The 24,666-nt window shown below is 42.9% G+C and overlaps 1 protein-coding gene across 2 annotated transcripts; it reads left to right on the top strand.

Annotated features, from left to right (window-relative positions):
- The first annotated feature begins 5,496 nt into the window (after positions 1-5,496).
- Positions 5,497-24,018, top strand: LOC123425948 (serine/threonine-protein kinase 24-like). 2 transcript variants are annotated; one of them, XM_045109721.1, is made up of 20 exons: positions 5,510-5,857; positions 8,668-8,724; positions 9,227-9,254; positions 9,366-9,488; positions 9,649-9,760; positions 10,719-10,756; positions 10,862-10,915; positions 12,200-12,268; positions 12,339-12,455; positions 12,566-12,634; positions 17,875-17,954; positions 18,067-18,198; positions 18,270-18,543; positions 18,624-18,716; positions 18,821-18,985; positions 19,069-19,193; positions 19,280-19,400; positions 23,300-23,424; positions 23,502-23,663; positions 23,754-24,018. In XM_045109721.1, exons 1-20 carry the CDS (start codon positions 5,763-5,765, stop codon positions 23,791-23,793), a joined length of 2,079 nt encoding a protein of 692 aa, XP_044965656.1. In that variant the 5' UTR covers positions 5,510-5,762; the 3' UTR covers positions 23,794-24,018. The 2 variants fall into 2 exon arrangements, with proteins under 2 accessions (XP_044965657.1, XP_044965656.1); XM_045109722.1 differs by lacking the exons at positions 23,300-23,424; positions 23,502-23,663; positions 23,754-24,018 and having other exon boundaries at positions 5,497-5,857; positions 19,069-19,185; positions 19,280-19,372.
- Positions 24,019-24,666: the final 648 nt, after the last annotated feature.

A 24,666-nucleotide genomic window follows, 5' to 3' on the forward strand; every position in this document is an offset into this window, starting at 1 on the left:
AGATCCTTTTAAATATGATATTGCTAATTCAGTTCTATGTTCAATTGGTGTTCTAGCAACAACAAAGTATTGGTCCAAGTTTTGAATCCAAGCTTCAGGGTCTTGTCCTTCAAATTCAGAGATATTCAGTTTGGCAGATTTCACTGTCAGCACATGTCTTCTATTGTGTGCAGGAGATTATTGTCTCTGTCTTTGTCCATCTGGCCATTCTTCCAGTGTGCCTTCATCCCATGGTGGTTGCTGGATTTGCTGCTGTTGCCCTGTTACTAGAACAATCCCTTGTTTGTGGTTGATGAAGTTAGGATGTTTGTAAGGAATCTTAGTAGTACCATCCAAAATTAGCTCTTTTCCTGTGTGATCTCTCAAAATTGCAGAGCCAATCACCACTTGTGCTTCCTTTTCTTTCCCATTAACTGACGGAGGAGTGAAGTTGTTTAATTGCTTGGGCCTGCCTGCAGGTATAGCAGGGGATTGCACCTCCTTAGCCTTGACTTGGGCGCTCCCTTGCTCAGATCTCTCTATTGGTCTCTCTTCAGGTTCAGGATCTAACAACAGCCTCTTAAAGTTCTCTTGAATCTTGTCAAAGTTATCCTGCATTATTTCAAAATTTCTATTCACCATAGCTTTGAATTCCTGGAATTCCTTGCGATCTTCATCTCTGTTTAATTGCAACGTCTTGATGTCCAATTCCAAGGAAGCCAGCTACAGGTTAGCCGTAATTACCGAGGTTGCTTGCCCTATCATGGTGAGTGCCAGAAAATAGGGTTTGGTGGTGGGAATTTGCCTCTGGTACCTTCGAGCTTCGATCTACCGCCGCCAACGCCTGCCTCCCTGATGCACAATCCAAGCATAGTTGCTGGTATTTTAACGCCAGGGAAATTTCCCCTGACAACCAGTTCTGCACTTAGACTGCACCCGAACAATGCCACTCCGACCGCCTCCGCTTGTACACCGCCGCCCGATCTGGATCTCGCAGAGAGATTTTACATCTTGCCCAACCTCTACGCGCCACCTCCCGAAGAGGATTGACAGGCTACTGATACCAATTGTCAGGAACTAGCATCATATCTGACGGAAATAAGGAGAAATCATACGAATTCAGAGGGTGGAAGGAGCCTCAGCTAGGGTTTTCATTGCTTAACAAAAGGGGAAAGTAGGTTTGCTCGCCACATGCGACTTAGGGTTTTACCCAGAGATATATTACATGCCCAAATCGAGAGAAAGACCTAGCTTATAAAGGCCATTACACTCATAAAGCATCTAAAAAGCAAAAGTAAGCTGGTGTTGCTTTTCAGAAAAGCAACAGCGACGCGATTTGACATCTGGACCGTTGAAGGCTGCATCAATGGCTATCATCCCCCTTCATCGGTGAACCGTTATCGCGCAAGGTGAGCCATCATATGGTAGATCGATGCTTCAGGAAGTTTCAGGCACGCAGAAACACGGGAATGCAGAGATTCAGAATATTGAAGCGTGACATAGGCATCGTGCCTGCGCGTCTTCTCCTCAGGTGCAACTTTCCGTGTTTGCAATCTCGCGCCATTGCGGGCCTTCGCCTCGCCCTTGTCCGCGACGTCGGAACCGATGGTTGAGGTCGAGTACGCCCATTGGTCGTCACCGCCTACGTTTGTTATCGTGCTCCTGCAGTTTGGCTTTTCCCATTCCTATCGCTTTTATTCCCTTTTGTTATCCCTTGGTGTTCATAATCTCAGGACGAGGCTTGATTTCAGTGTGAGGAACTTTATGGCACCGGATTCAATAGGGAGGAGATCTATGAGGCCTTTCATTATTGTGGGATTCCTACACATCTTACAAGTTCAAGGGGGTGAGCTCACCTGAATACGTGTCGTTGGACATTGTGTGCCTTTGGGAGCTGGGTACCTTGCTCCAATTTGTTGGCAGGGTAATATATAGGTACAGTCGCCAATCCATAGGCACTAATAGAGATTGTGTGCTGCACTTTTGTCTATTTCTTGGTCACATTGTTGATTTAGATTTCAAGATCTATGTGGAAGATCATCATTGTGTTGAGTTTTACTGAGAAAAGTCATTATCGTTCTAACTTTGGTTTATGTTTTGATGTACTGCTTCCATCATTTCTCCATTAAGTGGAAAAGGATGTGTAGAACGCCTAAGGCCAATAATCATATATTTTTTATGACGCAAGATGTTATTTTAGCTACAATAATGATTTGATTACAAATCCATGTGTAATGTCATTGTTTTCTGTTGCATTTGTTCTTCAGGTCCAGTAGTCATGGTTCTTTGGGGGTATAGTTAAAAAAGAAATTTTGAGGTGTTTGTCCAGATGTGATCATTTTTCTTTAGTGACAGGTGAATCATATATTTCTTTCATCTAACTTTGTGCTTTGTTATACAGAAACTTAGATGTACATCTGTCTACATACTATCATGCCATGAAACTGTGATATGTTTGCCCCTATTTTTGATTGTGTCGCCAGATCATTTCAATATATATATTGTAAGGTGCCATTAAATGTTGCTTCTTATAGAGTTAGAGTATTATAAGGTGACAATGGCAACCTAAAATAGTGGAGGATTTTCAATATTACCAAAGTTCAACTCATGTTTCTATTCATTTTGATTCCCCGTGGGAATTTCCAGCTCGTTTGTATGTACCTCCGGTTAGAGTTATTCTTGGAGGTTAAATTAGTAAAATATCTTGTGATAAAAATAAGAAAGTTATACTAGCCACCTTTCTGTTAATTATTGTTTCAAACCTGGAAATGAAAGTCTACAAAAAATCCTAAATTGGTACGATATATATGCAGGGCCTCATTGGTCAATGGCTCAATGGATAAAAGCCAGTGCACATGTCCTCTTAACAAAAAAAGAAGAAGATAGAATCTTCATGTGTTTTAGATGCTTACCCGTGGTGATGGCAACCTTTCCCTATTGCAAACGTTACTGGTTCTATCATATCAATATCACCATTTTTAATTCATTAATATTCCAGTTGCTACAAACATTACTGTAACTTGCATCATTTGTTACAATTCTATACTCCTCGCAACGTGCGCGGCGCGGATGGACGACACCCACAGGAGGGGCCAGCTCCTTGACCGCACAAGGAAAAAAGTGCAGCACGGCACACAGCCGCCACAAGATGGTGGCCCCGGGCGGAGAGGCGATCCACCCATCATGGACCTCCCAGTCAAATTGCCCGGTAGCCAAACCAGACCTCAAAGCCGGTCCATATGGCAGTATTGAGTCAGGTCGCGCGCGCGCCCCGACCAGTACTAGCTGCGCAGACGAATGAAGACGACACGAGGCACACTAATAAGTGGGACCTGCTAAGTCGGCACATATGTGTAACATGCGTGACCTTGCTCGCGAGCACCCCCCACCGCCCAATGACGATAGTCCTAGAAGCCTGCAGCGGCCACATGACAGTGGCCCAAGGAGGGTAGGCGATCCACCCATTAGGTACTTTTGCTATCCCTGGACTACACAAGTCAATAAAGCTAATGTTGATCATTGTTTTTGGATTGTCCATCTTTCAGTTGGATTAAGGTTTTTTCTATTATCTACAAATGAAACTTACTTGGTGCACCTCTGGTATGATAAAAGAAGAGATTGCCCTTTCCTTTTGCATTTTTTTCTGTAGACGATGTTGTGGAGGTTGATTTGAGAATTTATGTGCTCATTAGTTCCATTACTTACTAACCGTATTATACAGTAGTTTATAAATGACGCACCCGACTCTATCTTCCAAGGATATACGAATGAAGTTATTGTTTATTCAAAATACGACTTCTCTTTGCTTGACGAGGAAAGTAAAAATGATAACCTACCAGACAGTAAAATTACATGGCTGATCTCTGTTTTGTGCATGTTAGGTGAGCATTATTAGATGTTCTACTTCTCTTAAGAGAGTGTATCTTCCTCTCATCAGTTGCTCAGTTATATCCCTGGAATAAACAAATCTGTTGTGTTGTAACCTGTTTTGAGTTTTGATACCTTACCGTCTGCGTTCTCATCTGCTTTATGTTGCTTCTCTAAATTATTTCTTTGGGCCACTATCATAACTTGCTTATTTAGTTTAGGTGTGTAGGCCGGATTTTCCACGTGATCGTTTGAGACTACAACCAGGTTGAATTGGCTTTTTTTACAAAGGATCAACAGTTTGAGATGTAGTGCATTTTGATATCTTATGTTGCTGTTGTAAAAGGTGTTGCACTCTTGAGCTGTGATACATGTACATTTAAGTGGCGGATGAGGTAAATTAGGTATTAGGATTAGTCTGCACAATTAGTATGTACATCTAACACGCACTTCAGACTTTTTTCTCCAAGTCATATTGTGGTTGTACCAGTGTACGTGCGTGTGTATGTATGTGTTTTTTTGGCATCATACACTCCCCTGTGAAGTGCGTGTTTAATCACCATTCGATGGACATGTGGATTTGAGGTGTTGGATGGTGTTGGAAATGGTTGATGCTACTAGGTTCCTCACATGTTCTGTTCTTGGAGCGTGTGTGCTATTACAAATTCAAACAAATGCATGCATGCTCGCTTGGCTCTGACCATATGCCATATACTAGCTTTAGTTTGGTTAAAACAAACTCAACTCGATGTATGCAAACTATATGCCCAGTGTCTTTATGCCTTTCCTTGTCCCTCAATTGTTTCTGGCATGCTCGTGATTTTTAAAAGGTTTCTTTTGACTAATTATAACTTATATAGTGGGATATGTATGCGTGCTATTATTTCCAGTTTCAAGGTTGTAGCGAAGATGTGTTGCTGACCATGAAGCACTGCAAGGCTTGAGGATATGTATCACAACTTAGAGACTGGACACAATGCTCTTGCTCCTACCACCATGCAAGTGGTCAATGATTTAGTGTCGAACTATTGATTAGTCCCTCTTTTTTTTCTTTAATCTATGTGATGATGTCCTTTACCATAAGTTATTGTTACGTGGATTCAATAAAAATGATGTTTTAGGCATGTTTGATAGTTATGGAACAAATGCCATAGACGATAGCTATTGCTATTATGGAGATGTTTTGAATTATTGTTTCATTTGCTATTAAATGTTTGATGATCCTTCATCAATCATACACGTTTGCTCAAACCTAAAGCTCCTAAATAACGAAAATATTTTGAAAGCACTCATGATTTGAAAGGTACGTATATTTTTAAGCAAGAGCATATATATTTTTTGCTCAGATATAAAGTTATTGAAAAATACAAATGTTTTCAGTGCGAACATGATTTCAAAAGGATCTGTGCGAACATGATAGCAAGTATTTTGTGCTATCAAATTAAAATGTGTATATACATTTCATTGTAGACAATAATTCATCATGTTTTTTTAACAAATGAGATTAAATCATGAATATTTTTTCCATCGCGCACATGAATTTAGTGTGCCTCTGCCATTTGGCGCAACGGGTCCACTAGTTCCCCAAACCAAAAAACACCCTATAGGACATCCCCACCCTCCAGTCCCCTTCCCGCCTCTGACACCGCTGCCCACCTTCCAGCTCTTCCACGCGGCCCCACCACCTTGGCCACTCCAACTCGCCCAGATGAACAAACCAAACACCTGCACCAAATCTCGCGACATGTAAAAATGGGCCAAGCCGGAAGCAGCCAGCCGCCGACGAGGGCGTAGCGCGACACGGGCACGCCCCTGAATCCTGACCCCAGCCCTGAAGGAGGGAAAGGAGGACGAATCCGGCCGTCTCCTCCTCCCTCCAAAACCCTAGCCGCGGCAGAAGCGAGATCTCAGGGAGGATGTCGGACTCGGCGTCGATGGCGGCCGCCACAGAGGCGCGTTTCAGCAACCGCGACCTCATCGGCCGTGGCTCCTTCGGCGACGTCTATAGAGGGTTCGTTCGCTGACCCCCCCTCCATCATCGCGAACAAAGTTTATTTAATCATTTTCTTCCTCCCTTGTACGCGGATTTTAGCTGATGCTCCTCGGTGGCGGCTAGTGTAGCCTTTCGTTTTGCCTTTGATCGAGCAGCATTGCGGATTAGAGTGTCAACAGGGCATGTCTCATGGCGAATTGGGACATTAGGCGGCATGATTGATGCACTTAAGTAGCCAATCTAAGTGCTGCTCGTGACGTTTTTCACTGATTTATTCCTGTTAGCAAGGTGGCATTGGTGGATTGATCAGGATCTACGTCGAAAGCGTTCTATTTAAATGCAGGGTGATGGATTTACGGAAATAAGCAGTGCTAATTCGGTCAACCTAGTCCCTATCAGAGACAGGCCACAAATTTGTACCAACTAGATAATGCCCCGCTCGTTGCTGCAGGAGTTTTTCGTGTGTTTTCAGAGTAACATCCACATGCCAAAGAAGATAACAATATGAATAAATAATATGACAAATTTCATATTCAAAGATGTTACTACACTATAGATTGCCAGTGTACAATTTGATGAACTGCATTTTGTAATTCTTCTTGGGTATGTTATGTATAGAACTCAGATTGCATGGAAGATAAATATTGCATTGCAGAAATTAAAATACAAAGATGCAGCAGAAAAATAGTGGCAATTGTCTTACAAACATATGAGTTGAAAACATTAGATTTCAAAACCGAACCTGATCTGTAGACTATCTTGTCTTTCATCTTCAACAAAAACCTGGATGGGTGGGGCAGAATCAAGGGACACCTTGAGAAAGTGGTTGCATGGAGAATCTGGTACAGAAAATAGAGGCCACATCGAGGGCTGCAGATCTGTCAGGGCCAACACACATGGTACCAGCAAGCGATATTTGTCAAATATCAAAATCGCTAATGATGGAAGATCACGACATTGAGCTCAGTTGCTCTGCATAGATCCCTTCAGTAGTGCTCCAACACTCGAGATATCACCAACAGGGGATCATCGTTGTTTTGTCGTAACCGAGCGAGTGGCAAGTTACAAAAAATCAAATAATAAGAAAGTGTGCACATATGTCATTCATATATGGTTCCAAGAAGAATGAAAATAATAATTCTTATCGATCTTTGCTTTGGGATAACACCACAAAACTTCTGATTACATGATATCAAAAGGATGAATAACTGTTAAAGTTCAGTGGCAAACAAATAATTCAAATAAAAATATGTTCAAGCACTGAAATAATCAAACTATGAAGACTACATGCACTTCTACTATAAACAATTGATAAATCACCAGTTCCATTGTTAAATAAGGGAGGTGTAATACAAAAAAAAATCAAGAACCACTTTACTGTAAACTAAGATCACTGGCAAAAAAACTAAGATCAGTGATAAACAAATAGCTGAAATAAATGTACCTTCCAGGACTGAACCAATCAACTGAAGACCTGCTACTTGATAAATCATGTGGAGCTTTTCTTGTGGACCTCGGTGCTGGTCAGCCAACGTCTGAAGAATCGACTGGGAAGACGTGCAGTGAAGAACATCAGAGACCTGGAAGTTATGGAGATGACGGGAACGTTGCACCTCCGCTGCTTAATTGGATAGGAACTGCATACCCTGCAGGAGGAAGGGGATATAGATCTACCGGTCTCTGTTGCAAGAAAATACTGGAATCTGTTGGAGATTTGGGAAGGTGAAAAGGGGGAGGTGCTGCCATGAAGAACAGAGGAGGCGGTGATGGGGATCCTTGGCAATCAAAATAGCACTGCCGTGGTCCATGGAGAAGATGGGAAGCAGAGGGGGCGCTACGATGGGGAAGAAGAAACGGGGCGCTGCGACGGGGAAGAAGAGACGAAGCGGTGGTGTCGGTTTCCAGAAGAGAGGAGTCCTCTATGATTCTTTAAAATAAAAAAGAAATTACATCAGCAGGTGACGTGGCAGCACTACAATCCAGGAAAAATCAGTAGTGGGAGATAGCTATTTAGAAAAAAATAGAGGATTCATCTTAGATAGCAGGGTATCGTAATTGTTTGGCTTCAGTCTAGTGTGAGAATCTGTCCCTGTTATGAGTATCATTGCCAGTTCCTGCTAATTGGCTAAAGCTGGATCTCATTAACAACACCACTGAATGCGGGGCTGCTGAACATTCGTAGTGAAATGATAGAAACAAGATCTCTCCCTCCCTCTCTCCCTCCACGCTGATTTGTCCTCTATTTGACTATTGTAGTACAAGCAACGAAATAAGCCAAATGTTTGGTGAAATTGCTATAACCCTTATGCGATGCTATTGTTGTTTTCACCATCTCCTATTCATTAAGCCAGTTAAGCTTTGATTGCTCAACCAAGTACGGACCAACGGTTCACAGGTGTTGTTTTCAAGCGCATGATGTTTATTTTCAGTAGTCAGATTTACATGTATTGTCCTGAAATGATTAGTACATAGAGGCCTGCATGATATCTCCACACAGGATGAAATTACTTGAAATGATAAGTTGTTAGTTACTTTTCAGTAGAGTTTGCTATGCTGACTAGTGCCAGTATGTTAAATTGTTATTTTGCTGTGTATTTCTTGCACAAATTATACACATAGAGGCCAGCATGATATTTCCATAGAGGATGAGATAACATATGCACTAATGTCTGGATCCACTTTGTAAGCTATTGGATATTTTCTCACATATCTGTAGACATGGGCTGCGCGATATGTAGCCCATGACTTGCATCTCTTATTATTTTCTTCTGTTCTGTTGGGATGATACATTTAATGCTTACCAAATATTTACCTGCGTTCATTTATAGGTTTGACAAGGAACTCAGCAAGGAGGTTGCAATAAAAGTTATTGATCTGGAAGAAGCGTGAGTCTCTAGCGTAAATTTCACTTTGACTCTGTATCTAAAGCAGTATATTTAATTTAATAGGTTTACACTATAAAATGTTAATACGCCTGTTGTTAATTGCATTATTTGCTGCTATTTAAACCATGGTTCCATTTACTTTGGGATGTAAAAAAGAGGTAGTGTTCTAATACTAATATATTTCACAACCTTTATTCTACACAATCCGATTAAAATTAAATGGGAGAAGTTCAAAATTGCATCCTTGTTGTGGTGAGTTCAGCCTGATGATCGTATAAAATCATGCATTGAATTTCCTCTGATTAGTGTTCTAAACCTAGCGTAGAACCATATCATGTCATCACATCATTTTCTTGTAAAACAACACTTTTTTTATCATGAAAACATGTTTTTTTAATCTAATGCAGGAAAATGTAAACTGAAGGTAACCTTATTTCATATTGGTAACTGAATTCAAGAATTTTGTCTAGCTTCTAATGTACTTTTAACCTATTCTATACAGCGAGGATGATATCGAAGATATCCAAAAGGTTGTACTTCCACCTTATACGCTATGCTGAGTATTAGGTTATCATGATATCAACTTACCGTGCTATTAAGACAGAAAAATCTTTTCTAAAAGGATTTGTTTTATGTTGCAGGAGATATCCGTTTTGTCGCAATGCCGTTGTCCATATATAACTGACTATTATGGCTCTTATCTTCATCAAACCAAACTGTGGATAGTAATGGAGTACATGGCTGGCGGTTCTGTTGCTGACCTAGTATGTCCTATATATTCTATATCTTGATGGACACAGCACAATACTTGACACCATGTAGATAGTAGATACATGTGTATTTGATGAATATTCCAGTTCATAGTCAGCTCAAACTACTTGGTTCAAATTGTGATGTTGCTGCGACTTCTATTTCCATATGCAGCTTCAAGCTGGCCCTCCTCTGGATGAAATATCTATTGCATGCATTCTAAGGGACTTGTTACATGCAGTTGAATATCTGCATTCTGAAGGAAAGATTCACCGTGACATTAAAGGTCTTCATTACTCCTCTTGATTCATTTCTTCCTTATTAACTGCATTTGCCTTGCAAACATTTACTGTTTTGAGAAAATACCAGTCGGATAACCCCTAGAACTCCCAAGGATGCAAAATGGAAGTGATCTTATCATTAAGCTGTGTTTTACTTCAGGTGGTTCGTGGGTAATTTGTTTGTCCAGATTGATCCCTTGCCGCTTAGTGTGTTAGGTCTCTCGTTCTAGTTCGTATTCTTTTCTGCCTTGGCTGCTGCGGCTGTCATGACCACTGTAGTCAGCCTTAGCACCACTCCGTTCAACACAACAAAGAACCCCATGGAATCGAATATCTGGTAACCAGCACTCTTGCGATCCTTACTCGGTTACCCTCGAAGCACATTGAACCTGGCCTGCTCACCGTGTTCTCCTGTCTCCAATCGGCAAACAATCAATCATATTTTTTTACTGTATCAAAGGCTACAGGCAAGGGCATGACCTTTCAAATAGATTCCTTTTCGCAATGGAGAAACTGTTACTACAGCTGCATTGTCTCTCATGTAATCTTGCACTTAAAGATAGTGCTACACATGCATGAATTAGAAATGGAAGGAAAGAAAAAGGCAGGAACGGAATTAAGGGTTATAGATAGCCATGTATATGCATGTATGGCACAAAGATTCCTTTGTGATAAGTTTGTATGCAAGCCTTTTCAGTCCCTTGTTTTGCTAATGCAAGAGCAAATGACGGTTTTGGTTGGTTGTATTGCATCGGTGATGCATGCTAGCTAAAGGATGACACAAATTAATATGGATTCAGCATTAGCAGTCAGTTTTCGATTAAAGGACAAGCTATTGTGAGAGCATGGACTTACTAATACAGGGATGTTCTTCAGTGCATTGCATATATTTTTCTATACCGCATTATTTAGTTCCAGGTATAGTACAAATCGTAACAGACAACACCATGCCATGTTTCGCAGCGGCAAATATCCTCCTGACTGAAAGTGGAGATGTGAAGGTACACTTCTGTAGAGCATGTGGATGATTCTGTTTTTTTGTAAGGTTATTACTGCATAACTTATAATATATTTCTAAAGTTAATACGTGTATTTATATTCCATAGGTTGCAGACTTCGGTGTCTCCGCACAGCTGACTAAAACAATGTCCAGGAGAAAGGTACCGTCTTAACTCTTAACCATATGCATCAGGAACCTACCGACTCTTCTCGTCTGTAGCTCTAATTGACTGGGCTGTATATATAGTGGTTATACTAATAAGGGAAGCTTTGAAAAAAATATAGATTTAGTGTTGCTTGGTATTTACTGTAGTTGCACTCCCCTAAATAATTGTTATTTTACGTGTGTAAACTGGCAGTTTCTATCGCTGACAAATTTTCCTGTGTTTGCGATATATCCTATGCTATTAAATATTCAGAAGCAATCCATTCCAGATTGAGTGAATGCTGCATATCAATTGCCACCTCTTCCTTTTTTTGATGTTATGTCTTTTAGGCTTTTTGCGCAAAATATAGCTTCTCCCCATTGTAGCGAATGGACTTCTGTTGACATCATAGTAGCTTGTCCTTCACAGAGTGCATGTGGGCTGTTTTTAGTCGTGGAAGACAATTTATGGAGGGTTCTAAAATTGGATACAAATAGGCTAACTGGCTGTTCACGAGGAACTAACTAACAATGGCTAATTTTCAGTGGAACTTGGTAAAGAAATGTGTTATATACGTGTCTTTTTTCCTTAAAAAATGTTTGAATTTTGTATGACTTGGTTGAATCAGTGTTCATATTCATAAACTTTATCATGGAGCAAATTGCCAAAGTAGATGGTTCCCAAACCCCAAAACAAACTTCATTTGGGGGTAAGGAACCTTGCTTTTTGCTGAGAGTATGTTGAACTCCATTATATTGCTTGTTGTGTTGCTCTTCATTTTCCATTTGCAATCGTAATTGCTTGTTATTTTGGAAGTCAAGTGGAAGAATGTTGGCACACACTCTTGTAACATCTTGTGAGGGCCAAAGCGGGTAATTGGATTTCATTGCCAATCTGGACAGTATGGGGAAAGCAGCCTTGGTTATTATTGTGCATCTGGTTGACATTGGTTTTGCTGACAAGAGGTAGAATGTAGGGAAGAAAGGGGAACGTGAGTTGTCAAAAAAAGAATAGAAATGAGAAGGTGTGGATTGTTCATGGACAGAACACTAGTTATGCTTTCCATATGGGCAAGCACATGTATGTTTGCACCAGCCAAGCATGCACTAAATGTACTAAATGAAATTCCCCTTATCAGCTGTTGTGGGCCCATGGTAGTGTTTTAGCTTAACAGTGAACTTGTTGTTTCCCTTTTTTGGAATTGCGTACAAGAACCATAATTTGTTTTTCATTTCAGATAGATCAGCTAAGAATATGCCATAGTATGTTGCTAATGCCTAATGGCTTTTATTTGCCCAGACATTCGTCGGAACTCCCTTTTGGATGGCACCTGAGGTTATTCAAAATTCTGATGGGTACAATGAAAAGGTGCTTGCCAATTTGTTGAACCTTTTGCTTCATGATGATCTTTGTTACATAAGCTTTTGTCTCAATGCAGGCAGATATCTGGTCTTTAGGTATAACTGCTATAGAAATGGCAAAAGGTGAACCCCCCTTGGCAGATATTCACCCCATGAGAGTTCTTTTCATGATACCTCGTGAAAATCCTCCTCAGGTCACTTGAGTACTTTCAACAACTATTATAAAGTACTTTATTTCAGTTTATCGAGGCATCTGTTTTGCATTTTTTGCAAGAAAATAAGTATTATATTTATTAACATGCAGCTTGATGAGCATTTCTCTAAACCAATGAAAGAGTTTGTGTCACTATGTTTAAGGAAGAATCCAGCAGAGGTAATTTTTTTATCATGTGGTTCTTCCTGTACCAGGAAGCACTTCCTCTGTACTTGTTCAGCACCGAAGTTTCAGATTCATACTCACTTTGCTTTGTTCTTTTTGAACGTATGCAGTGTCACTCTTCTTTTTATAATTTAACGTTGTCTATTGCGACACTAGTTCTGTAATGTCCATTGATTTGGGAGTCCCACTAGCTATAAACCTATAACTAACATTACGAGATGCCATGAAGGGTTCCAGTTCTGCCAGATGTCAATGTTAATGTAACTAGTTGATCGCCCGTGCGTTGCCACCCTTGTTTTTAAGGCGTCCCTGAAGCGTTGCCTAGGCGACGCCTAGGCGTCAGAGCGCTCCCCCTCCGCTTTAGAAAATCGACCGCTTTGGGCGCCTAGGCGCCTAAAGCGTCCGCCTAGTCGTTGCCTAGGCGTCAAAGCGCTCCCCCTCCCTAAAGCGGTAAGGCGTCGCCTTAAAAACCATGGTTGCCACGGGACACCATACCCTATGAACAAGACAAACGCTCATGCGTAGGTGTGTGTTTCTCTTATATGGTATGTTAACGTTTATGATGACACGATATATGTTACCGACTTAGCGTTTACGTTGTGTCTCTTGCTTTTTATATGGATTAATAACACTCATGAATGGTGAGTTGTTTCCCTGAAAATTCATAATTTGTATTAACCAAACAATTCAAACCAATGCTTCATGTATTTTCCAAACCTGAATTTATTGTGATAACTCATCAAAGGGAATAAGGCAAAAGAACACCCAGTTGGGAAGATGAAAAAAAGACTAAGCCATATTAAATTATGATAATGATATAAAAAACTGAACATAATTTGATCAATATATGCTTGCCCACTAAAAATAATTTGAACCGCAAAGAGATATGTATAATCTTAAGTACATATTGGTAGCTAGATTGTTTATATACAACAGAGTGAAGTTTTTTGACCATGTATTGAAACCGGAAGGTCTTTAACTTCTTTACAGAGTCGTATGCCTTACTCCCACTGAAATCCCTATCAATCACCATGTCCATCTCTCCAAACCTAGGTGCCACCTGAAATACGAGAAGATAAAGTATGATGATGATGTCTCTCATGCTTGGCCACTTCTCTGTCTGGTCCTCATCTGTGGGCTCGCAATAGCTTCTTTATTATGTGTGCATTTCTTCCGAATAGTTGCCGAGCTCTTGTTGTTTCCTACAACAAATAGTTACATGTGAAGGGCACACGTTAATCAAGGAAGACATGGGACGCACACAATCGGATTTGTTTCGGGCTTCACATCAACCAATGCCTCGGCAAGGGTGAAAGGACTGGGAAAGGTTTAATGTAAACCAAACACAACTTAGAAAGAAAAAGCACAAATCATCCTATGAATCTGGCTTTGAATTTGCCTTATTAGCACTATTACTTTGTCATTTCTGTTTATGGAGCTCAAAAAGTTTTAAGACCATGGATACCCCGCTCCATGGTAAGCTTATGAATTCATCATCATGCTATATTATTGTTCCCTAAAAGTAAAAAAGGCTAAGCTTATGGTCAAAGTGCACCTAAATTCTGGTGAAAATGAATCATCATAAAAACACGTAGCTACTATAGTGAATTATCCTGTTCTCAAAATTCTGAACTATTCATCGGCTCCAATTTGCCATGTTCTAACCTAAATAGTAACCAATTTGATGCTATTCTTATGAGAATAAATATGTGACTTTCCAAGAGGATAGCAACCAGAATTTGTTCTTACCAGAAAGGAAAAAGGAGACCCGATTACCAGAAAGGGCGGATTTCTTCTTGTTCTGCACAAGCTCTCAGACCAGATTAGCATAAACCATCATCATTTATCCCAACCTAAAAAATCATATCAACCAAGGCATATAAACCTCAGCGAAGGACAAATGATGGTAGAATGAGGAAAAAGAACTACAACTTATCCTTGCCCTGGTTCATCGTCCTTGTCACTGATGTGCTCTGCAAATGTCATTCATTTGATTTTGAGGACACAATAACTAAAACACACACACAAGTCTCACACAAAAATTTAATTGGGATATCTGAAGAACCAAACTGTAGTGTGCCCAGACATTGTTCTTACCAGAGGAAGACCTCCAGCTGCCCTCTCTAACAGGTAGCTACAAGGTTTGAAGAACTGTCCATACTTCATCTCCCACTCCGACAGCATCGTGCAAATGCACCTTGTGCCGATGGAATCCGCCCAGTACATGATGCCACCCCTGGTTGCATTTCACAATTGGTTTCTTCAGCAGTTGCTGTCAGGGAGCTCGACGAATCATCTTATTAGCGTTCAAAATTATGGATGATTCGGCACAACACCTGTACGGTGGGAAACCCATGCCGAAGATGGAGGCGATGTCGAGATCAGAGGCTTTGAAGGTAATACCCTCGCCCAGGACACGGCATGCTTCGTTGATAATCGGGAAGAACACCATCTCTGCTATTGCGCTGTTGTCAAGCTTGAGCAACTGCCACCATGCACAAGAATCATGGTGATTAGAAATGGCCATTGGTATTTCTGATATCTAACAACATTTTACCTTCAACTGAAATATGGTGTGCATGGAGAGTAAGAGATCCATTCACTCCAAATACATGTATGCATAAATGGGATAATCTATCTGCCATCAATACTGAAACTTGTTTAGGTTATATCTAGTCCACCAAATAATGAGATTTCACCAAAAACACAGCAGGTTAATTAGAAAGCTGCCTTACTTATTTGACCATCAACACGTATTATCTACAAGTCAACACTAACCTCATAAGAACCTTTTTAAAATGTGCACCAGGAAGCATATGTTGACATTTTATTTTTTTCTTTCACAAACCCTCAAGAAAAGATGATGTTGCTAAAGTGAAGAAAAAAGGAACGTAGGTAAAAACACTGGAAAGTGAAACCAAACCTCGGGATCCGGTGTGGCTCCGGCAATTCTCCTCGACTCCTCGACATAGTTCATGATTTCAAGATCAGGGCTCGCCTTCCTCTTACCCTCATACCTGTAAAACCCCTTTTGGACAGTAAAGCCAGTACAGTTTCCGACCACTATTGGTATCTTCTTGATCTTCTTCCCTACATCCAGCAAAGTGACAACTGCTTGTAGAGAGGCACGAGGGGTGCGGACTATCTCAAGCAGAGGCATGATGTGAGCTGGACTGTCAAAAAAAGGGAGTGTATTAGGAAATAGTTCAGGAATCACAACTAAGGAATTTATTCTGAATTTGATTAGCATTTCCTTACACGAAGAAGTGTGTGCCAACAATGCGGTCTTGGGAATTTGTCTTCTCTCCGATTAGGTTAAGATCAATTGTGGAAGTATTAGTGGCAAGAATACAATGGGAAGGACGGTGTTGCTCCAATTCAGCAAAAATCTGCTGCTTCAACTTCACATTCTCGACAACTGCCTGAACAAGCAGCATAAGGATAACCGGGTTAACTAAAATAGTGGAAGCGATATATTCCAGTAGGGCTCTCTCCTACTATTCTTTGCTTGATGCAACAGATGAAAGGTAATTAGATATAGAAGTCGCCTCGATTGCTAAGTCTACACTCCTGAATTTATCATAATTGAGGACACCTGTAAGAAGTGAGAGTGTCTTCTCATATTTCTCATTGGTCATTTTTCCTTTCTTCACGCCTTTTCTGATCGAAGTGTTATAGTTAGGCACCCCTTCCATTTTCATGTTAGTCTGGACATCAAGATGAAAGAATATTCAAATAAGAAGTGATGAGGTAATGTTAAGCCATCATCTACCTTTGATCCTGTCGATTCCTACGTTTAGGAATTTTTCATCGACTTCTTTGAGCATAACAGGATAATGGCTCAGTATCAGCGCGGTTGCGATTCCAGAACCCATAAGTCCACCACCAACAATGGCAACTTTAGATACCTTCCTTGGCATCAAACCCAAGTCTGTGATCCCAGGAACCTGCTACAATTGATATAAGAGTGGCATTCTAAATTATAATGTAGTTACACTGACCTCATAAGAACCTTTTTAAAATGTGTACATAGCAAGCATATAGTCAGGTTGGATTTCCATCGTTAGCATCGAAAAACGAATCTGCAAAACCATGTGTTAGATGAAAATAGAGGGCCCGAAAACCTCGACGCGGGCAGCAGCGGTGTGGTCTGTGAGGCTGAATTTCTCGACGGATGCGAAGGCGCCGAGGAGGAGGGGGTTGTCTGCGGTGAGGTCGGGCTTCTCCGGCACGTACTCCACCTCCACCTGCAATAAATCGTGGAATTAGGCGCAACTCGAGCAGATTACAGGGCGATGGAATCGGAGCTTGCCTGGGGGTGGGGGTCGGGTTCGGGGCGGGCGCTCTCCTCGGAACCCTCGTCGGCCCTTGCATGGGCGCCCGCGGCCCTGCTCTTCCTGTCCCTACGGCAGTGTCGACAGCGGGGGTGGCCGCGCCTGGTGTCCCGCGGCTTCAGGCTCATTGCGTCCGCCGCGGCAGCGACAACAGTTGGGTGGCGGTGGGCATTATCGAGCGAGCAAGGCAACCCTCTCCTCCTCGGCGCCTTGGCTGTGCTCCTTCCTCTCTGCGGCCATGATTTTTAGCAGGAGAGAGACGAGATCGGGAACGAGGGGTGGGGAGAGGTGGGGGTGGTACGGTTTGCGTGGTGGCATTTTTTTTCTAGCGACAAGGGGTGGGAAACGTGGACTCGTTCTCTCGTGCGGCGGGATCTAGAGATTCTTTTTTACTGCATGCGATGACGAGAGGTCGAACTATCACGACAGACGGCAGATTCCCCTTTAATAGTAGAGATTACTAATTAGAGAAATGAAATTAAATGAATCTAAGGTTGCTTTATGGAAAAGCTGGGATAACACAGAGGCTTGACGGATATTTTATTGCTATGTTGTACTCCCTCCGTTCCTAAATATAAATCTTTTAAGAGATTTCATTAGGGGACAACATACTTTAGAGTATATATTCACTCATTTTGATCCGTATGTAGCCCCTAGTGAAATCTCTAAAAAGACTTATATTTAGGAACGGAGGAAGTAGTAAATTTGGTACATAACTCTACCTAGATGTATTTGACAATTTAGTTGCTATGCTGAAATTCAGAATATTCTTTTTTGTGTGCAAGTCCCTGGGTCATCTTATTTGAGACTAAGGTTGTATCATGTCTAAGCTGGAAAGAGTGCATTTTATAGTCTGTCGTTTTTTGCTTAACGCAGTTCATTTAAATTACTTTCTCACAGAGGCCTAGTGCTAAGGAACTTCTTAAGCATCGTTTCATAAAAAATGCCAGAAAAACCCCAAAGCTTCTGGAGAGAATAAGGCATGTGTTGTTCTTCTTCTCTACACTTTTTTAGTGAAAAATATTTTGGTTAATAGTTCAAGTGTATCGATATCTCATTTTCTCCGTGTGCCTCTGTTGGTGTTATTGGCAGAGAGCGGCCAAAATTTACAGTAAAAGGTAGCATCAATGCCACACAAAATGGTCAAACACACATCGAAGAAGATGATTATGGAGGTACTATTAAGGTTGAGCGAAATACAAAACATGCAGCTTCTCCTTCCAGGTATGTTTGTTAAAATAGTTAATAAGCTTTGTTTTTTCTTCATGTGCTTGATTATTTTTGATGTACTATAGTCAAGGAACAGTTAGGAAAGCTGCTGGCTGGGATTTTCCTGATAGATCGGAGGGCACGGGAACTGTTCGAGCTGGTTTAAGACCACCACAAATAACCTCCACCAAGGATGGTAGATTTGATATGCCCCAGAATCCAAGTACACTAAAACGTGCAACTGATCGAGAAAACCAGTGGAGAACATCTGGGACTGGATCTGAAGAATCATCCTCAACAAACATGTCCAAGAAAGAAGCTCAGACTGATCATGGGAGGCTAGAAAGTTCTACAGAATATGTGAGATTTCCATCTGCATGTGCAATCTTTAAACTCCTGATTAATGGTTGATGCTGATTTTAACTGTTGCTTCTTGCCAGAATGACCAATCTGTAAGTGGGTCTGGAACTGTGGTGTTACGCTCTCCAAGAGCGCCTCAGGTCTACTCAGCAGGTCCTAATCACAGTTCTAAGGTACATTGATATCAGTTTTGGGTTTTTTATATTTGCGATCCTACCTTATCCTGCAAGCAAGACACTAAGATAAGCCGCAGCATCTGATTCGTCATATTCATTAGCCTCCCAGCAGATTCTCCTCATACGAAGATATGTCTATTAGTGGGACAGTTGTTAGGAATCAAAGTGAAGAAGCAGAAACTCCACGATCTTCAAGGTCAAGGCTGGGGACTCAAGAAAAAACATCAAATGCTTCACTTGAGGATAGTGCTACTAACCTTGCGGAGGTAACAGACACGAATGTTTTGTTGCCAAATGCTCGCTTGCTTGGTAGACGCATAATTATAATGCACTTGAGCAATATGCGCAGGCAAAGGCTGCTCTACAAGCTGGATTCAGAAAGGGAAATGCCCGAGAAAGACCAGCCACCAACAAACATGAAAAGGAATCACAGGAACCTAGATCTTCTGTGGTAAACAGTCATGAGGTTCGAAGGTATTTCAAGTCTAGTTTAAGTGTTGTTTGACTTACACGTGTGCTGTTTATATCATTTCTTAACGAAAGTATGTTCTTTGTCCTAGTGAGAATGTTGACTCGCAAAAAGGTCGCAAATCACGGCAGCCATCTGATGGGCAATCAGCTCCCCGAGCTTCTGCAGCTTCACCTGCACTCTCATCCTTGATAATTCCTTCTCTGAAAGAGGTAAACTATATTAGATGCATTAACCTTGTGCCCTGTTATTGGAGTACATTGATTTTGCATTAGTGCCTGTAAAATCTCGTAAAGACCAGAGTGGGTTGAACTAAATGTTGATGGTCTTTATAGGAAGCAAATTGAATGCTATGTAGTCAAATCCCATCTCCAATAGGCGCACGCTGCCGCGGCGCGCAAAAAAACTTTTTGGGTGCCGAAATAGCGTTTTAGCGTGCGTGGACGTGTGATACTTTTCTAGGCGTTGCAAAATTTAGCGCGCTGCTGTAGCGCTTCAGTAGGCGCTGTAAAATACAGTGTGCTCGCCCAGCCGCTTGGCACATATGAATAATTTGTGAACAAAAAACAACATGATTTTGAACATTTTTTTTTTGCAAAACGATGAGTTGAGCAACATAACATAGTTCAAAATCATCTACCACAAGCAAATTCATGACAAATAAGTTCATACAAATGAATGGAACATCAAGAATCATGCTCCATCTTCTTGCTTCTCTTCTTCCTCCTCTTCATCCTTTCCGTCCTCCTCTTTTTCCACCTCTTCATCATCTTCAAGCACCTACGTGTCATTGGAACCTTGAACGGTGTTCGCATTATCTCTAAAGGCATGTGAGGCATCATGCGAGGTGCTCCCATGCCTCCTATGAGAGACCCAAAACTCATGCCTTACATGATAGCTCCCAAACCTTCCATGCTGCCATGCCTCCAATGCCTCACGTAGGTGCTCCCATGCCTCCCATGCTGGCCATGCCTCTCGTAGGTGCTCCCATACCTCCCATGCCGGTCATGCCTCCCGTAGGTGCTCCCATGCCTCCCATGCCGGCCATGCCTCCCACGCCGCCCATGCTGCCCAAGCCTCCCATGGTAGCTCACATGCCTCAAGCCTCCCATGGTAGCTCCCATGCCTCCGAAGCCTTCCATGGTAGCTCCCAACGGTGGCGTCCATAGACACATTCAACCATGTCTTGCATAGCAAGATGTCTTCGTCCACGGTGTAGTTGCACGCCCTTCCTCTCGGTGCATCAACCATACCCTCACCATTCTCATCCGCTTCATATTCATGATCACCTTGATGCACTTCGTTGGTTTGAGACCAATGAGAACTGTTGGAGCCAACACCCATAGTTGACAAATTTGCGTCATCATTGAAGTATTCACTATAAAGTATGACAAAGGAAACTATTGTTAGGAAGTATTAGTATTAGTCTAGGAGTCCTTATTAGTCTATTAGTATTAGTCTAGGAGTCCTTATTAGTCTATGTTTACTTTCCTTGCACCTCAAGTCATGTGTAATATATATATGCCCCTTGGGCCTTCAATACAGATAAGTTGCTTTCCTAACATGGTATTAGAGCTTAGGTTAATTTTTTAGCACGCGCAACTCGTGCAGATCCAATCTCGCGCCGCCACCAACCTCCTCTCGGCCGGACGCTCCCTACCCTCGCGATGCCGCCATCGTCCTCTGGCCGTCTTGCGCTGCTCTCCCTCCCACTTCACGCGCCCTGCCCAGGTCCTGCGCACCGAGCCGCCTGTACCGCGCGATCGGTCGCGCCCGCGATGTGGTGGCACCCGCATGGGAGACGCTTAAATTCGTCGGCAGCGTTGCCCAAGTTGTCGTCAGCGCGATGGAAATTGCTCGGGACGTGCGCTACATCGCCGATTGTGCAAGAAGCTCTCTGGACCGCAGACGCGGTGGCGACCCTCCTTCGACCTCCGCAGGTTCCGCGCCGTCTGCGCCTCCTGGCGCGCCGCGGCAGCCACCTTCGCCTCGGCCGGCGGCCGCCGCCTCCAGCCACCGCCGCCGCCTCTAGCCTCCTCCCTGCCCTAGTCCGCCCAGATCGAGGCGGCCCCAGATCTGTCTAGGCGGGCGGATCTCGGGCTCCTGCCGCTCCCGGGCCTCCCGGAGGATCTGCTCGGTGATCTCCGTGTCGCGGTTCGTGAGGAGGTTGAGGCTCGCTTGGTTTGACGCCATCTGGTCAAACCTGTGTTGAGGCCGAGTCAGTTGCTGCGTTCTGCTGCTACTGGCCGCTGGTCCGTTCCATCTGCATGCTCTGTTCCCGCTGCACCCCATGTTGCTTGCTGGTGCTAGATGCTACTCGCTACCACCTGGTGTTGTCTGCTGCTACGTGGTGCTACCTGCTGCTAGCTGCTTACGTGCTGCTACTGCTAGCTGCTTACGTGCTGCTACTGCTAGCTGCTTCGCAGCTTAGCTTAAAAAAAAGTACAATGTCTTCTGCATACATGATGGATTTTGCATCTTTGTGTCGTGTATGCTTCCTAGCTTTTAGCTTTCTTGTTTTCCGCAGCGTCCACCAAATCCGTTGATATTTTGTGTTTTCTCATGCCATGCAAGTCCACCATACCTTAGTCCGTCAGCCTTTCTACGGTCCTGATCCTTTCTATGCAACTTTTGTGGCCTACTTGCCCTTGTTGTTTTCTATAGGATTGTCTGGACTTCTTTTGCATTGTCGATCTACGTCCATCGTGCCTTATCCGCCGAGCTTCTTTCGCCGACGGTTGTCGTGGACTATGATTTTCTGCACAATGCTTTATTCTCTTGATGTGCCATCTTCTTTTGATAACCCATCTTCTCTTGATACTTATGTTGTATCTTCAAGTGATGCGGTGTCTTCCTCTGATGTGCCATCTCTTCGGTGTCTTCCTCTTGATGTGCCATCTTCTTTGACAACCCATCTTCTCTTGATACTTATCTTGTAGCTTCAAGTGATGCGGTGTCTACCTCTGATGTGCCATCTCTTCGTTCTCTCCTTCGGCGACTCGACAAGTTTTGAAGACTCTTCATGCTACGACGTCACTCTCAAGACGCGAATTTGGATTATCATTTTTTAGTATTACACTTCTTCAAATGCATGCTATTGCAGACGCTTTGCATTTGAGGGGGGTATTAGGAAGTATTAGTATTAGTCTAGGAGTCCTTATTAGTCTATTAGTCTATTAGTATTAGTCTAGGAGTCCTTATTAGTCTATGTTTACTTTCCTTGCACCTCAAGTCATGTGTAATATATATATGCCCCTTGGGCCTTCAATACAGATAAGTTGCTTTCCTAACAACTATATCAAGCTATTCATATGTACACATTTCTAGCAACAACAAAAAAAGATTTTTTTTTACCTTGCGGGCATTTCATCAAACACCATTTGGGCATTGGCCGCCGGCGCACCAAATTGCGACTCCTCAGACACTTTCGGCAGCGGCTGCGGAGGCGGGGCCAGGGGCGCTGCCCGTTTCTTCCTTCCCGCCACTTTCTTCTTTTGGCCCGCCGGCGCCAACGCCGTCGCCATCGGTCGCTTGATGACGGAGCTCCGTGGCTCGGAGGTGGGCGGTGGCGCGAAGCCACCATGAGGGTTCGTTCGGGGCGCCATGAAAAGGCCGCGCGCGAGACCAATGTTCTGCCGGCAGCGAAACCGGAGGTCCACCCCGTCGAAGGGTTTGCGACGGCGGCGGCGGTGGCCGATGGGTCGCGGGCGTAGGGAGGGGTCGAGGGGATGTCTGCGCGGCCGCCCATCGCTGGCGGGGGCACGGGGTGGGTCGAAGGCGGGCGCGGGCGGAGCGGTCAATGGCGGTTGGAGTTTCGCGCACTATTTGTTTTGTCCAGCGTGCTGGATCGGGCGTACCAAATAAGCTGCGCGCGATGCAGTTTTTTCCAGCGCGCTGGCTGTATTTTTACCGCGCACGGCATTATTGCACGGCTGCCGGAGCGGTGCTTTTCCGCTCGTGCGCTATATGGCCGGTTTTTTGGGCTCGCGGTTTATTTAGGGCCTCTGTTGGAGATGCTCTAACGTTTTCGCTGTGCCATAACTGTGATATTCCAATAACGATCTTTGCATTCCTCCAGAAGTGTATTCCAACTTTGGAACTTCTCTTGTAGGCTACTGGCGACAAGTATGAAGGACCTGTTGTTCATGCAGTCCTCAGTTCTCTGATGGATCTAGAACATGAGATACCTGGATCCTGTGAGGTATTGGTTGGCAGAATTCTACATCGGCTAGGGAGGTAGACCTTTAGTCTCACCGTGTCTGCTTGCTCACTTTGGTACTGTGTACTCAGCTTATTGTGCACCTCTCTTGCAGCTCGAAGGATTCCTCGTTGCAAAGTCTAAATGAGACAGCGATATCGATTTTTACAAAGAAACCTGAGCCTCCTTTGGAAGCTGAAAGCAACAAGAAACAAGCTAGTACGCCACCATTGGCTGCTCCTACTGTAAGCCCTCTGGCGAGGTTCCTTCTTACCAGGTTGGTTTAGAGACATTACACTCTTTTGCCCATCTTGATATTATGCATCCAAAACAAAGGGAGGTGTAATAGCTGCTATCATTGGTGCAGGTGGCAAAACCAAGTTTCCCAAGACCTTAACTCCGTTTGATTGAAAATTCTTCCATGTTTTGATTCGGTGTATAATTAATTTTGAGTGTACATAACTCTTTAGAAGAAACCCCTTTCTGCTAGATGTTCTTGGCGGCTTGTGCTGCCATCCGTTTGTTTTGTTTTACTAGAACATATTTCCTGCCCATTTTCTAATGTAACTGCTACTACCATACGTGCATGACATTTGAGATGCACAAATAACATATCCATATCTTGCTGGTTATACTTAGCAATATTTGTGAATGACTTGTTTTGGGACTGGTGACAAAATCTAGACTGTGCCTTTGTCCCTGGATGTGACCACTATCAGGATCATGCTCGTTCACTCACTAATTTCAGAGGAATTCAGAGGCTAGCCTTGAATTGGAGGGGAAACTAGTTAGGGTTTGTATTAGCAAAGGGGGAAGTAGAGACCAACCACACCAGTGGCAGCTAGGGTTTTCAAGAGCAAGTACAATAAGGTACATGCTGTAAGGATTAAAATACTATATTTTTGCTGAGTTGGATGAGAGAGAAGAGAGAGAAGGGAAACGAGCTTTTCGTGAAGAGTTAGCTTTAACATGTGTTTCTAGGTGCTTTGTGAGGAAAAAAAGTGGGTCATATATGATAAAAGTAGTACTCTTTTATAGCTAACTATTGTACAAACTAGCTATAAGAGAGCTATAAAATGGCTTATAGCCAGCAGTTGGCTATACTATTAACCATGTTCTAACCCGTTTACAATTTAAAGCCCACACCGCCAGCAATCCAAGGCTTTATGTAGAGCCATTACATTTTTGGAATGAAGACGCTAGAAGCGTTCGGCTTTAAATTAATAAAGCCATCGGGCAACATTCACAAAGGTTTCAAGTATTACAAACCACAAAGTTCA

This window comes from Hordeum vulgare, chromosome 2H, assembly GCF_904849725.1.
Source record: "Hordeum vulgare subsp. vulgare chromosome 2H, MorexV3_pseudomolecules_assembly, whole genome shotgun sequence".
Taxonomy (NCBI): domain Eukaryota; kingdom Viridiplantae; phylum Streptophyta; class Magnoliopsida; order Poales; family Poaceae; genus Hordeum; species Hordeum vulgare.

Bases quoted from the DNA above. Each gene is read 5' to 3' on its own strand.
- LOC123425948 (XM_045109721.1), top strand. From the start codon at position 5,763: ATGTCGGACTCGGCGTCGATGGCGGCCGCCACAGAGGCGCGTTTCAGC. The intron at 9,255-9,365 runs GTTGTACTTCCA...TTTATGTTGCAG, and splicing joins ATATCGAAGATATCCAAAAG to GAGATATCCGTTTTGTCGCA. The intron at 10,916-12,199 runs GTACCGTCTTAA...TTATTTGCCCAG, and splicing joins AAACAATGTCCAGGAGAAAG to ACATTCGTCGGAACTCCCTT.